General features: G+C 40.4%; 1 protein-coding gene across 1 annotated transcript in view; it reads right to left on the reverse strand.

Moving 5' to 3' along the window:
- Positions 1–871: 871 nt before the first annotated feature.
- The window catches only part of CRYBG3 (crystallin beta-gamma domain containing 3), a 123812-nt gene continuing 110953 nt past the window's right edge, over positions 872–13730 (reverse strand). The window contains exons 19-22 of the mRNA XM_074946918.1: positions 12777–12900; positions 9731–9889; positions 6009–6168; positions 872–2686 (exon numbers count right to left, since the gene is read on the reverse strand). Coding sequence (XP_074803019.1) covers positions 2598–2686; positions 6009–6168; positions 9731–9889; positions 12777–12900 — 532 coding nt within the window. The 3' untranslated portion in view covers positions 872–2597. The remainder of the gene's footprint in view (positions 2687–6008; positions 6169–9730; positions 9890–12776; positions 12901–13730) is intronic.

A 13730-nucleotide genomic window follows, 5' to 3' on the forward strand; every position in this document is an offset into this window, starting at 1 on the left:
ACTACCCAGTGGCAAATAAATGTGACTAACTCCCATTTCAAGCCTACAGTTGTCTTTGGTCTCATCTCATGTAACTCATTATTTGAAGCAGAGGCCCTGTTTATCAGGGAAAACTCAAGCAAACTACTAAGGTGGGGCAACAGGCCTAGTCCAAGTAAATGACTTGTGGTAAGGTAGGCTAACCTGTTTTCACAGCTCTGCAAATCCTCAACGAGGAAGTGAACCTGCCTGTAAAGAGGCAGAGATAAGTACAAAAACATTCATTCTGCTTCGTGTCCCAGACCTGAGCCACAAAGACAACTCTGGCTATAGCTGTGTTGTCAGTCCCTGGGAAAACAAACAGGTTAAAAAAATTGTGCCTTTTCTCCACAGCCTTGGGAGATAGCTGGTTACCTCAATACTATCGCATCTCCACCTTTTTTTAAAAAGGTATGACTTTGTAGGAAATATTACAGTTACTTAAGACCTATCATCACATGCGAACAAAAAAATACCTTCCACTGAAAAGGTGACAATTTCAGGGATGAGTGAAACAGTGCTAGAAAATTTTAAAGGTAACATCTCTGATGGAATTTAGCTAGACACTCCTGTTATTGCGAGAAGTGCCATTAATTTTAGTGACCATAAAGGCATTTCAAAACGTATGCACATCTTCCAGCATGTTATCCCCCTAACACTGAATAACCAGTAGCACTTGAGTATTCCCTGCATATCTCCCATATGCAGGTACTCTGAAATGGCTTCACAAACTTGAGGGGCAAAGGTAAAATGCAGATTGTTGTAATAATTGTTCCTGTGCAGTAAGAATGAAATAATGCTTGCATTATATTTCATTTAAATATGAAGATTTTTAATCCACAGGGGGGAGAAGAGGTGTCAGTGTATACATGCCATTTGTTTAAATGTTGTAACTGGTGTTCTTGGGAAGGAAGTCACTTCAGCGATTTTTGTTCCTTGTCTTTGCTAAAAACAAAATTATTGCATTTACGCAGTACAAAATACTACAAGCTAAAGAATCTCCCAGAAGTTTTTACAATTAAAATATACATGCTTTACTTTATTATATAATACTGATACACCAGCTGTGATCTACTCATTGTTTTGAGGGAAAAGGGATTATATTACAACTAGAAAGCACAAATCATATTTAAAACTTGTGGTATGTTGACAAACTTTCATAGAAAAATCTACACAAGTGCTTTAGTGAGAAAATATATACACTCACAAACCTAGTCACTTACAGAGCTGTATTTGATTTTAGCTTTTTAGAATGTAAAAGTAAATAAGTGCAAGTAGGTACAGGTATTCAAAATATATCACTCCCTCTCATACAAAAATAGTCTTACGCCTGTTTCACTTTTCTGTAGCAAAAATTTGGTTTTAGGTTGAGACATTAACATTTCCTATAGCTATAGGAAACAATACAATCTTTCAGATTTTGGTTTAGCTAATCTGTACTCCTCCTTTCATAGTTTAATAATCAAGATAAACACAGGAGCCAGAGAACATACCTCACTTAGAAAACATTACATATTGAACTGCATTTAGGAAGACACTAATTCTGGGAGAACTTCATAATGGGAATTTTAAACACTTTTCTCCAATAGGTAAAAGAATAAACTGAAAACCATGGAGCCCTCTTAATACAATCTGCCTGACATAAATAGTCAACACTTTATTAACTGGAAGAAAGGTTGCATAGCATTGTGATTTCACTGAAAATTGTGCTTCTGGAAGTCACCAGTATCTTCAGGTCTTTAGCGGAGGTACACAATGCTGATGAGCCTCAAGAAAGTTAGCATGCATCAGGTTGCTTCTTTAACCTTACCACAGCATAAGGTATTAGTTAGCACCTTTACAAAACAAATCCGGCTTGTATATGTGCTATTGAATATACTGTGGTTTTAAGACCAAAATGTATTTAACCTCTATCCTCAGCAAGTCCTTTTAGAAAGCTAGCCTGATCCAGTATATATTTGCACATATGACTCTCTACTTGTGTATGAAAGTCTACTTTCTACCCTGGCTCATGGGCTGGTAACTGATAGGCCCCTGAATCCAAAAACTATTATGGTTTAATGCAATACTACTTAAGACAAGGGCCTAATTTTACCCAGGTGGACAATGACCTGTCTGATACAACCAAGCACTGGACTTCCAGGCTAGTCCTTTTTTTAGAACAGACTTTGTACCAAGAGAGGATTTTTGTGATTAAAACTGGATCCTAAAGCACCAGCTTCTCCTTTAACTTTTGAGGAGAAAGGGTATAATATAAACTAGTCTTTCCTAACGGATGACACAGGAAAGGCTATTTAGAAATAAACTGCCAAGTTTTTGCTACTGTATCATATGTTACAGAAATGTAGGCTTAAATGGTGCCTTAAGAAGAGGAAGACCTCAATATGGAGTCAACATGTGAATATTAGAAAAAAAAACATTACACTAACCTCACCTCTCCAATGTGCAAAATTCAGTTGTTTGGGAGTAAGTAGAGTGGACTTGCTGAGTAACATTCCAGTGGCATGTGACTTCAGTAGTTCCTTCTCTGAAACAGTGTTCATAACCCACTTAGGTCCATAGTCCCAGGATCTTTGTACTCACAATATTTCAATGTCCCATTTCTGTGAGAATTCACTCTCTAGGGGCTGATTTACAATTACATAGTTCCTGTCATAATAATTTCCTCCTAAAAACAGAAGTTCATTAAGGCAAGGTTAATTGTTAATGCAGCATACTTATAAACAAAACAAATAGACTGTCGGTTGTTCAATTGAGTGTATATGTTGTACATTGAAAACTAAGTGTGTATAAAATACAGGAAACTCATTTCAAAGTTACTCAGACTTCTGAGCTTTAAAGTGAATCTCATATTAAAAATGGACTTTTTCCTAGAGCAAATCAAAAGCTATAAAAGATTTTGGAGGGCAGGGATTTTAGAGGTGGAGAGTGGTTTACTGTCACTGGGAGTACAGCATTGACTCTTCACGTCTTTGTGCGTTAATTTATTCAGCTGTAAAATGGCTACAGTACCTGTCACTCTGTCCGATGGCATAGTGGTGCAGTGTCTTAATGAAATGTTCATAAAGAGCAGGAGCTCTCTACCTTCCTCTCCCTCCTTTGGATGTATCTGCTCTTGAGGGCTCTCGGCTTCTGTCCACTTTAAACACCACTACTTGTTAACTCTGCCCTGTGTCTCCTCTACTCCCTCCCATCATTTCTTCCTCTCTGCCCTCCAAGCCTGTACCATCAATCTTCACTTGACCCCTCTTCCCCACACTTCTTTCCATCTCCCTCCTCCACAGTCAAACTCAAGTGCCCTGAATTTTTCACCTCAGTCCTCTCCACTCAGAGCCTTTGAATGGGGAGGGTAGTGTTCAAAGGTTACACACAACCTCTTCATAAAAACGGGTCTCTTCTCCCTACTCATTCTCCTCCATGTCTCTGCTGCCTTTGTACTCCTGACGACTCCTTGAGATTTTTGTCCTGGGTCTTCTGTGATTGTACCCTTTTTCTCCTCAGCTTGCAATGGTTGTACCTTATGTCCTTTCCTGGAGACACGGGTCACTAAATTACTGATCACAGAAATGAGAGGTGGGACAGACCTATAACAGCATCAGCTGGCTTATTCTATACAGCACTGTACTTCACAGTACATTATCTGGTCTAGTTTTAAGAACCAGAAAAACAGTCTCAAGCAAAGGGTTTGCAACCGCTTCCCTTTGGAAATCACTAGAGAGCCTAATATTTCCCCCCCTCATATTCATCCTAAATCTCACTCCCTTCATTTCATTGCTCCTAACTCTGTTTCCTTATATTGTCTTCTCTGAACTCTCTCCATTTTGTCAATAGATTTCTTGCATTACAGCACTCAGAAACGAACGTTAAGATTTCGGCTGCCAGTTTCATGCATATTGGCCAAATAAGAGTTACATAATTGCCAGAGAGCTAGAAAGCGCGCTCTCAGTTTTATTATTTCCCTTAGAAGGATTTTTAGTTTCAGGTGTACCTCTGTGCCAGGGAGAAGAATTAAGGGACTGTAGAACTGAAAACTGGCTCTCAGCCATTCCCTTAAATGCATTTCAACTTCTTGTAACTGGCAAATCCAGAGCTACTGCTACAACTGTCAGCACATTTTACAGGTGTAGAATGCCACACTCCTGAGCCAGGATTTGTTCCCTCCAGCCAGATGCCTTTTACTTTAAATACCAATTTCTGTTTCCCGCTTGACTCCAGCTAGCATAGACAATTCCTGTGTTAGAGCTATCGTGCATTTTGCATTAACAGGTCACAAACCTCAAATAGCAAAAAGAGTTAAATGCTCCTAGGGACCTGCTATTTATAACAGCATTTTAAATTTCTTTTCAGACACCCCAAGAATATAGTATTCAACAACTATATTATTCCTGTATCAACCTGGTCACTTCAATATTAGATCATGCATTAAATAAAGCAGCCCAGGTTTAAAAAATTTCAACATGTATCTTGTCGAATAGACAACGCTTTTTAAAATGTCTGTTTTCATATTCTAAAACTTGTCCTCTATATTGCTAATAAGGACAATTTTGTACTTAATGATTTTGGGTCAAGCTACGCACAACAAAATTAATGATTAATTAAAATTAAAACTTAGGAGCCCGAATTACTCTTAATTTAACCCCTGTGGGCTAGGAACTCTTTATTGGTGCTGATATATATTTTTCATTGTGTCCGTAAGTTCTAGTTGCAAGAATCAAGAAGGTTTCATCATTAACAGCAGCGTCAGTAAACTTTTAAATAAAGTGAACAGCAGCATCAGTAAACTTTTAAATAAAGTGAACTATATTTTAAAAACAAAGGTGATCTTGGACATTTTCTCTCCCATTTATCGTTGTGCAAACCACTTCCTGCATTTGTGACTGTATAACACCCCTCAGGTAGCTACAGCAATTGGTTACATGGAAAAGGATTAATAAAGTAATGTATTTTTAGCCCTTTTAAAGCATCTCAACAGCTGGAAATGAAGAGGAGCCAGTACTATCCGATCAGCTTGCTCTCTGCCACCATGGTTAGAGAATCACTGTACCATTACATGCTCCCAAGGCTACCACACTATTGCCAGGACTTGAGAAATTCTGCTTCCTAAACAGCAATGCTCCCTTTGAGCTGCACTTCCTGCAACACAGTTCTGCCCTGCAAGAATTAGATGTAGAGCCCAGGTTGCCTAACTCCTAGTCCTATGTGCCAACCACTATCCTGAAAATTTTAAGAGCAAATAATCTGCCCTCCTGAGCGGCCATGTAGCTGATTTACACTCTACTCCTGCTGTCATTAAAGTACATGGCAATAAGATCTGGCTCTTTATTACAATGATAGTTGAAAGTGAGGCTCTACCACAGCATACTAGAAAGATTCAGTATGAAGAAGCCACTAGATACTAAACTGGCTTTACACAGGGCAACTTATATAGGTTGGTATTTTACATTTTTTGGCTGTTTTTCATTGTACCAAAATAGGGTTATGGTAAAGGGGGGTGGGAGTTTTGTTAGGACATAGAATTGCATTTTCATCTTGTACAAATGCTGCTTCCAGACATTGTCTTTCTGCTCTCCCTAAAGTAAAATTGATGAGTGGCTGGTCAAACAGCTGAGATCAGCTACAAGGAGCAACGTGAAAAAAAAAATCTGTTTTTCTACAGTATTTTTTTTTCTAAATTCATCTGCAATGTAGTTTTCAAAATGTTCCCCTTAGTAAATGTTAGTTGTGAAGTGAAAACTGGTGAAAGTTACCAAGATTTAGGGAGTTATGGAATAGTATGACTGTGCTTTTCTCAGTCTCATACACTAAAAAGGATTGGCAAAAATATAGTTGTGGATTGGAACATCTGTCACCTCACCCAACAGAGTAAACGGACTGTTGTGCTGAATATTATGCAAGCTGGTTGAGGGTACAGACAACTGGAACATCCCAGCCAGCCACAACTGCCTACAGCAAAAACATGCAATTATAATAGTAGATGAGCTTTTTAGTACCTTTGATATCGAGAACCAGTTGATCACTAAGGTACGAACTGATGGTTCCATCCTTATTGAGCCTCCACTTCTGCCTAGCCTTTCCATGTTCTGTCCACAGTGCTACTTTAGCTCCAGGTAGGTCTCTGCCACTGACAATATCAAGACATGCAGCAATAGCCTACAGGAGTTGGAGAAAATAAATAAATAATAGAACCTGGTCATTGCGACCATGACGCCTCAAAATAAAAATGCTGTGATTAGCAACAGATCCCACCACTAAGCTGGGAGTAGATTACATTCATCACACTTACAACTAATAGCTTGTTCACTGGGTAGATGAGCATACATTATTCCTGACATTTCTAAAGGTAAATAAGCACCATTTTATTTTAATTAAGTAGAACTTTCAGGCAGGCTTTATGCAAGAAGAAGAAAACCACAAGCAATTCTTTATTCCTTCCTTTGCAGGTCTCTTTGAAGGCTTTATTGGGTACACCTACATAGTCAGCAGAAGCAAACCTTCCAACCCAGGTTGAAAGACTTGGGCTAGAGGGGCTTGTGCTAACTGTCTAAAAATAGCTGTGCAGACAGCACTGAGAAGTTGCAGCTTGGGCTAGAGCTCAGGCTCTGAAGCCTAGGAAGGGAGTGGGCTTCACAGCCCAATCCACAGCTTCAATACACTGTCTACACAGCTATTTTTAGAGTGCTAGTGTGAGCCCCGCTACCTTGAGTCTGTCAATCTGGGCTGTGAGGCTCACTGCCATGGCCTATGTAGTCATACCCATTGTGACCGTCTCTTATGCAGACTGGAGAGACAGTGCAAGGCCTTCACAATGTGCATGCTGCACAAGGGCCTAACACAAGAAGTTCCTGTGTTCAAGAGAGTGCAGGCATTCCTCTCAAAAGTGCACATCATCTAAGAGCAGAGACAAGGTGAGGCCATCAACCAACCTATGATGACCAACATAGCGAGCCTAACCCACTAGGGAGTACTGCATCTCCCAAAGGGGAGCAGCCAGGGTGGATTAATTTTAATCATGATTTAAATGAGCAAGCAGGAAACCTTGATTTAAACAATCTATTTTAATCTTGTTTCAATTTGTATTTTCCTAAACAAAGATTCATTCTCATTGGGTTGATAAAACATGGATCTGAAGTTAAATATAACCTTTACTCTAAATTTGGTGCTTCTTTTTGCTAATCAGGAGTATGCACTATACCAGTGGTCACCAACCGGTCGATTGCGATCTCTGGTGGTGTAGCGGGGCTGCCGCTGAGGCAGGCTCCCTGCCTGCCCCGGCCCCATGCCGCTCCCAGAAGCGGACAGCGCAGCCCCGGGGGCCTCTCCCTTTGTGCGCAGCTCCTGTCTGCAAGCACCGCCCCTGCAGCTCCCATTGGCCAGGAGTGGGGAGTTGTAGCCAATGGGGGCTGCGGGGGCAGTGCTTGCAGAGAGGGCCCTCCTGCACCCCAACATTCTGCCCCAGCCCAGACCCCCCTCCTGCACCCAAACACCTTCCCAGAGCCCGCACCCCAACACTCTGCCCCAGCCCAGAGCCCCCTCTCATACTGCAAACCCCTCAGAGCCTGCACCCCCTCCCAAACCCCAAGCCTCTACCCCAGCCTGGTGAAAGTGAGTGGGGGGGGGGAGGAAATGGAGTGATCGGGGCAGATCCTGGGTTGCCCTTAAGTAAGTTCAAAAAGTGCTCTTGGGCATAAAAAGCTTGGAGACCACTGCATTCTATCTATACATGTATTTATATAGCTTAACTTGCATTTACTAGTTTCTTAATTTTTATGTTTTTTTCTTTGTGTTAGGAAATGGTGAATGATATATTTGAGGAGGAGTTGTTTTTTTTAAGTGATTTGTGTCAAGCACTATTTGGATGGAAATTCAAATTAAATCAGAAGTGCATAAAAGACAGCATTTGAGTTTTTAGTTTAAAAAAATATCTTAAATGTGCTGGACACATGGAAAAAGAGTTTATCAAAACATGATTTGCATTTAAAACAAAATAATTTATTAAACAGAGGAAGTATTATCTGTAGTGAGTGAACTGAACAGATTGTTTTCGGTCACCATGCCCTTCAAGATTTTAGAACTAGAAGATCTCATCTTCTCACACCTTGTTTTTATTCATAGATTGGAAGAGGAAAACAAACTTTTCTGCTTTTTCAGTTTCCAATTGGTTTAACTTTGAATGAACTAGTCACTAAACTGAACTACCTGAATAGACCAATATGAAAAAATACTCTCTGCACCTGCAGAAGGGGCTACTGCTGTCAAAAGCTGGTTTAGCACTTCGACAAACTCTAGTCCAGGTGCTCAGCCAGTGACTTCCACCAATTCAGTGGTTTGACTTCCTTAAACTTGTCAGCAAATATGTATTGCTTAATATTATTGTGTATTTTATTTAAATTATTTTAAGAGATTACAATAAGTTGAGACCTTAACATAGGTTGACCATTTTAAAAAACAGACCTGTATTTAATTTAAACCAAAAAACCTTATTTAAATTTTTAAAAATCATTGATTTTTATCCGCTCCGGGATCAGGAGGAGGAGCACTCCTCTTGCACATGTGTTGCTCCAGGGGGAATTTGGTCTCCCCAAGGCAGAATTCATCCAAAAGCACCACCTGGGGATCTGCGACTCTGCACTGGGCCCCACTTAAGGTTGCGTCTAAACAGTACAACTATGCACCAAAACTGCAGTTTTTCCTCCTTCAACTCAATCAATAAAATATCATTGTATGGATTAATACAAATTTATACAATTTTTACCGAGACAATACTGCCAGCATATTACTAGTACATAAGCAAAGCAAAATGAGGAAGGATGGTGCCCAGTGATTACAGCACTAGCCTGGGACTTTGGAAATCCGGGTTCAAGTTCCATTCCCTGCTCCACCACAGACTTCCTGTGTGACCTTGGGCAAGTTACTTTGTCTTGTTGTGCTTCCGTTCCCCATCTGTGAAATGGGGATAATAGCACTTCCCTACCTAATGGGGGTGTTGTGAGGAGTAACACATTAAAGATTATGAAGTGCTCAGATATTATGGAAGTGGGGGGCCATTAAAAAGTACCTAACAGATAGAAAGCAAAACACAATGGGGAAAACAGACAGTGCCATAACATGTCCAGGAGTACATTTTCATCTCACTGCACAGATGTTTACACAAGAAGTGACTATATCACCTGTTCAGAGCAAGTGCACCTTTACCTGAAAACATGCTGGAAAGTTAAAGAAGTTTTTTTAAAAAGCTGTACAGGGTTAAAAGGCTTTTGGTTATTTTTTTAAACAATGTTTTTCATTTACGTAGCAACCAAAGTGCTTGCATTGTGCTTTATAAAGATGACTTGGTTCCTGCCAGGAGGAATTGTTGTGTAATTTAGACACAGATAATACAAAGAAGTAAGATATAAGACTCAGGCATGGGAGCAGCAGAGATGCTTGATCTAGGGGTGCTGGCTTGAAGTGGTTTACATATACGGGGTTTACAGTTTGGTTCAATGGCTCTCAGCACCCCCACTATATAAATTGTTCCAGGACCCCAGGGAGGAGACAGTGAAGGGAATCGATAGAAGGAAGTGGGGTTTAAGAAGAGCTCTGATGGAAGAAAGGCACATGAAGAGAGGAAGGCTATTATAGGGATGCAGGAGGGGACCATGGAAAATGGCTCACAGTCAAGACAAAAGGAGAGTGGGTTTATACATTGCACTTTCAACATTCAGTAACTCACCTTGGATTTGAAGAGTCCATGACAGTAGTGCCAGATCTGGGTATTCTTGCCGTTGTATGGAGAAACACACACTGAAGTAGCTCTTGCATCTGATAGGTTTCCAGTGACTGTCAAGTATTTATCCTGGGCTCGGTTCTTTATTCTGAAGTAAACTGCCGGCTATAGTTAGAAAAGCACCATTATACTGTTCATGTTGTAAAGCAGGTGTGAGCAAACCCTCCCACCAGCTCCCCCAGAGCTAGCATTCTTACAGCAGTTTCCCCCAATTTATTTTCCATTCCAAAATGTCTTTTACATATTCAGTTTCAGACAGGTTGTGAAGTGGGTTTGGGGAATGAAAGAACATGCTACAAAAGTGTTGCAAGGGACAAGGTATGGGAGGTGAATGGCCACAAGCAACAATGGTGGGGGTGGCTTCTCATTTGTAGCCATTCACGTTACACTTTTTTGCCATTCATGAATACACACACAAAAAAGGGCATTGAACTGGTATCCACTTACAGGGGAAGCCTGCAAAGCTATTATTGAGAGGTTTTAGCTTAAGAAACAGTTCCTCCATGACATACCTCAGGGCCTTTGAAACAGCACCAGTACAGTGCATTGTGAGTTATAGGGGTCTTTACTGAAAAAAAGAGGTTCAAAGCTGCTGACAAAATTCCTCCTGGGATTTTCTTTAAATTAAAATCTAAACACCTTGCTCATTAAAATCCTGCCCTAAAAAGCCCACCCCAAAACATCTGTAAATGTGCCCTACCATTAGAGAGAATCTTCATTATAAAGTCATTAAGCGAATAATTTTTGTCCATCCATTAAGTAGTAGTCACTTATGACATGTTTCACTATCTTTTTGCTAGTTATTAAGTTGAAAACTTGGATTTCAGTCTGTTACACATCATTGAGAAGGCAGAAGAATACAAGCAAACAAGCTGCAGATTGTTTTTGCAATGTTGTCCCGCCCTCTTTTGGGACCAGATCATATCCCTACACCAAAGACACTGGCAGCTAGACAAATATGCATGCCCTTTAGTGATCCAAGCAGCTTTACATGCATACATAAAAAACAGCATTTAAAAAAAATAGCAGAATCTTGTAGCATTCCTTGGAGCCTCTGTGATGGCAAGAGAATGGACTTGACAGATGTGCATGCCCAAATGCAAGTGACATGAAAGGGGAATGTGATGTTTCTGAAGTGAAAGGCTGTAACTTTAACAGACAGTAAAAGTCCAGATCAGCTGTCCAACGGCAGGTCTATGGAGCAAGCAATCCCAGTGCCTAGGGCAAGGGTGGCCAAACTGTGGCTCACGAGCCACATGCGGTTCTTTTACCATTAAAGTGCGGCTCGCAGAGCCCCTACACACACACACACACACACACACACCCACCCATTTCCACTGGGGTGGGGGTGGGGGAGAGCTCGGGACCTCTGCCTTGCAGCAGGATTGGCGGGTAAAGGCTTCTTCCTAGCAGAGAGAAGGGGTCTTGAGGCTTCAGCAAGAGTGGAGCTGAAGTCCCAAGCCCTGGCAGGTGTGCCCCAGCTCTCGACCTTCTGAAGATTGTCTGTGCTCAGAGGGCCAGTAAGTTTGGCTACCCTGGCCTAGGGGATGGGAGTGCCTCACATTGCTCTCAAGCAACCCTTCTGACCAATGCTCTGATCAGCACTGACAGGCTACACAGGTTGCAGTGTCCAGCTCTCCTTTTCCAGAGATGGGTGTCAGCACTGCAAGGATTATGGGATAGAAAATGGAGGCATTCTCAGAGGACCCATCCTCCTCCCAAGAAGAGGAGACATAATGAGAGCAGAAAAATATTTAAATAATGAATTGAGGACACCTCTGCACCGAACACACCCTTCTCCAACCCTAACCCTGGATAGCACCATACCACTCTGCAGTAACATGTGGACAGTTGTTTTCACCTCCAGTTTATTATGATCCAAATACTTGTGGCACCTGGCAGCAAAACTAAAATGCTCGGCTGTCAGGTCTGGTAACTAAATTTAAGTGCAACCCGCATGATAACAGAAATGCGTGACGTACGATTTAAACTATTATTCAAATGTTAAGAAAACGTTTTAACTGTGCCTGAGCTCAGAAACATACTTTTAAACTGACCAAATACAAGAAATACCCAGAGTATAAACTGCGAAAAGCCAGGATACTAGGACAATACCGACCCTTGTTTTTTGAAAAATTAGCAATAATTGTCTTGACTCAATTAGCAGGCTCATTTGTAGCCAACATGAAGCTACAATGGATCACTAGTTGGGTTACCAGTTCCCAAGTATTCCAGATAACATTCATAATGGTCTCTGGTATTCTTCTATTTCAGAACATAAACTCCTGATCCCCTAAATCACTTCTCTAAATCTTGACAAAAACCTATGAATAAAATCTTCTGTGTTAATCCAGTTCTCAGATTATCATCCTGGCTCACTGGAACGATTTCCAAAGTGAATCTATTGCTAAAAATTACCCTGTATGCCTCATTAAATGTAAAAAATACAATAAAATCCATCAGCGGAAATAGTTCCATCACTTCAATTTAGGTTGTTTATAGGCCAATACAGGTTTGTTTTGCTTATTAATTATTATTATACAGTGAAAACTGAAAACAGTGCAGAACCTAAAGGAGACATTGAGTTAAAAGCTTTAATAAACTCTCCATTTTTATAAAGTTACTAAAAAATTCTCACAGTAGAAAAGAGCCTGGGTCCCTTGCAGGTTTAAACTACAGTAATTGGTGGATTCTCTATAATTTGAAGTCTTTAAACAAGTCTATTCCTCTCTATAGGCCCAATCCAATGCTCACTGCAGTCAATGGAAAGGCTCTCCTTGACTTCAGTGACTTTTGATAGGGCCTATTAGCCCACACCAGGACCCAACTTCAGGGATAAAATACTGGTCTCATTGAAATGAATGGCAGAACTCTTATTAGCCTCAACAGGATCAGTATTTGGTCAGATTTCTCAGCTGATACTTATGTATTAAATTATTTGTTTAAAGAAGTGAAAAAGGGCTTATTCCCAAAACACTTTTTCCTATGGTACCTGCTTCATAGGACGAAGGGAGCCAATTACGCTCCAGCCACTGAATTCAGTCCAGTTTGAAATCTTGCTGGGTTCTAGCAGAATTTGTTTTCCTGAGAAATTTCCTCCTTCATATGCAATCCACCTGAATAAAGATAGAAAACAAACCCCTAAGATGCTAGACTCTAAATATGGCAAAACAAAGCTACACAAATAATATTTAATACAATATTTTTAAACACAAAGGCTTTCCATGGAAGTACTACACTTTATTTATATTACTGTGCCAAATATGTAGAGTGCCTAAAGTGGCTTAAGAGCTTTCTTCTATATCAAGATCTATTTTGTATTCCCTAATATTAAGATGAAACCTGGAAACTACTTTAAACTTTTGACCTGGTCACATGAAGATTAAAAAAAATCCCTCTGTAGACATGGATGGTGTCTACAGGTTTAACGGGCATGTGTGTGGGATTGCTGCATTGCAAAAGCAAACTACACAGGTCACCCCATGAAGCACCGAGAAAGGCTTTGCAGCACACTACACTGCCACAAAGTTTAGTTATCAGAGGGCAAAACAGGATCTCACACAACTATGTCAACATGTGAAACGAACTACAGAAGAGCCAAACAAGGTTATACCAAACTGCACTACAGGACCAAGAACAGGTATGAGAAATTTAATCCTAACTAACTTTCAGAAAGTTACAAACTGCTACAACAGGATTTTATATAGTAAAACCATCTTTTCAATCACAATATTACTAACTGTAGAAGCATAACACATCACTGATATCATTTATATCTGTACTAGAATACAACCTTCAAAATATACCAAGAGCAACACACAAATTGCTCATCCACTGTACACCATCCAGTCTACACCCATTACAGAGTTGCTTGCAAGCTGTATCTTTGAGCATCAGAGATATTCACATCTTGGATTTGTATCTAAGGGATGTTCTTTTGTGGACT

This window comes from Natator depressus, chromosome 1 (genome assembly GCF_965152275.1).
Source record: "Natator depressus isolate rNatDep1 chromosome 1, rNatDep2.hap1, whole genome shotgun sequence".
Lineage (NCBI taxonomy): Eukaryota > Metazoa > Chordata > Testudines > Cheloniidae > Natator > Natator depressus.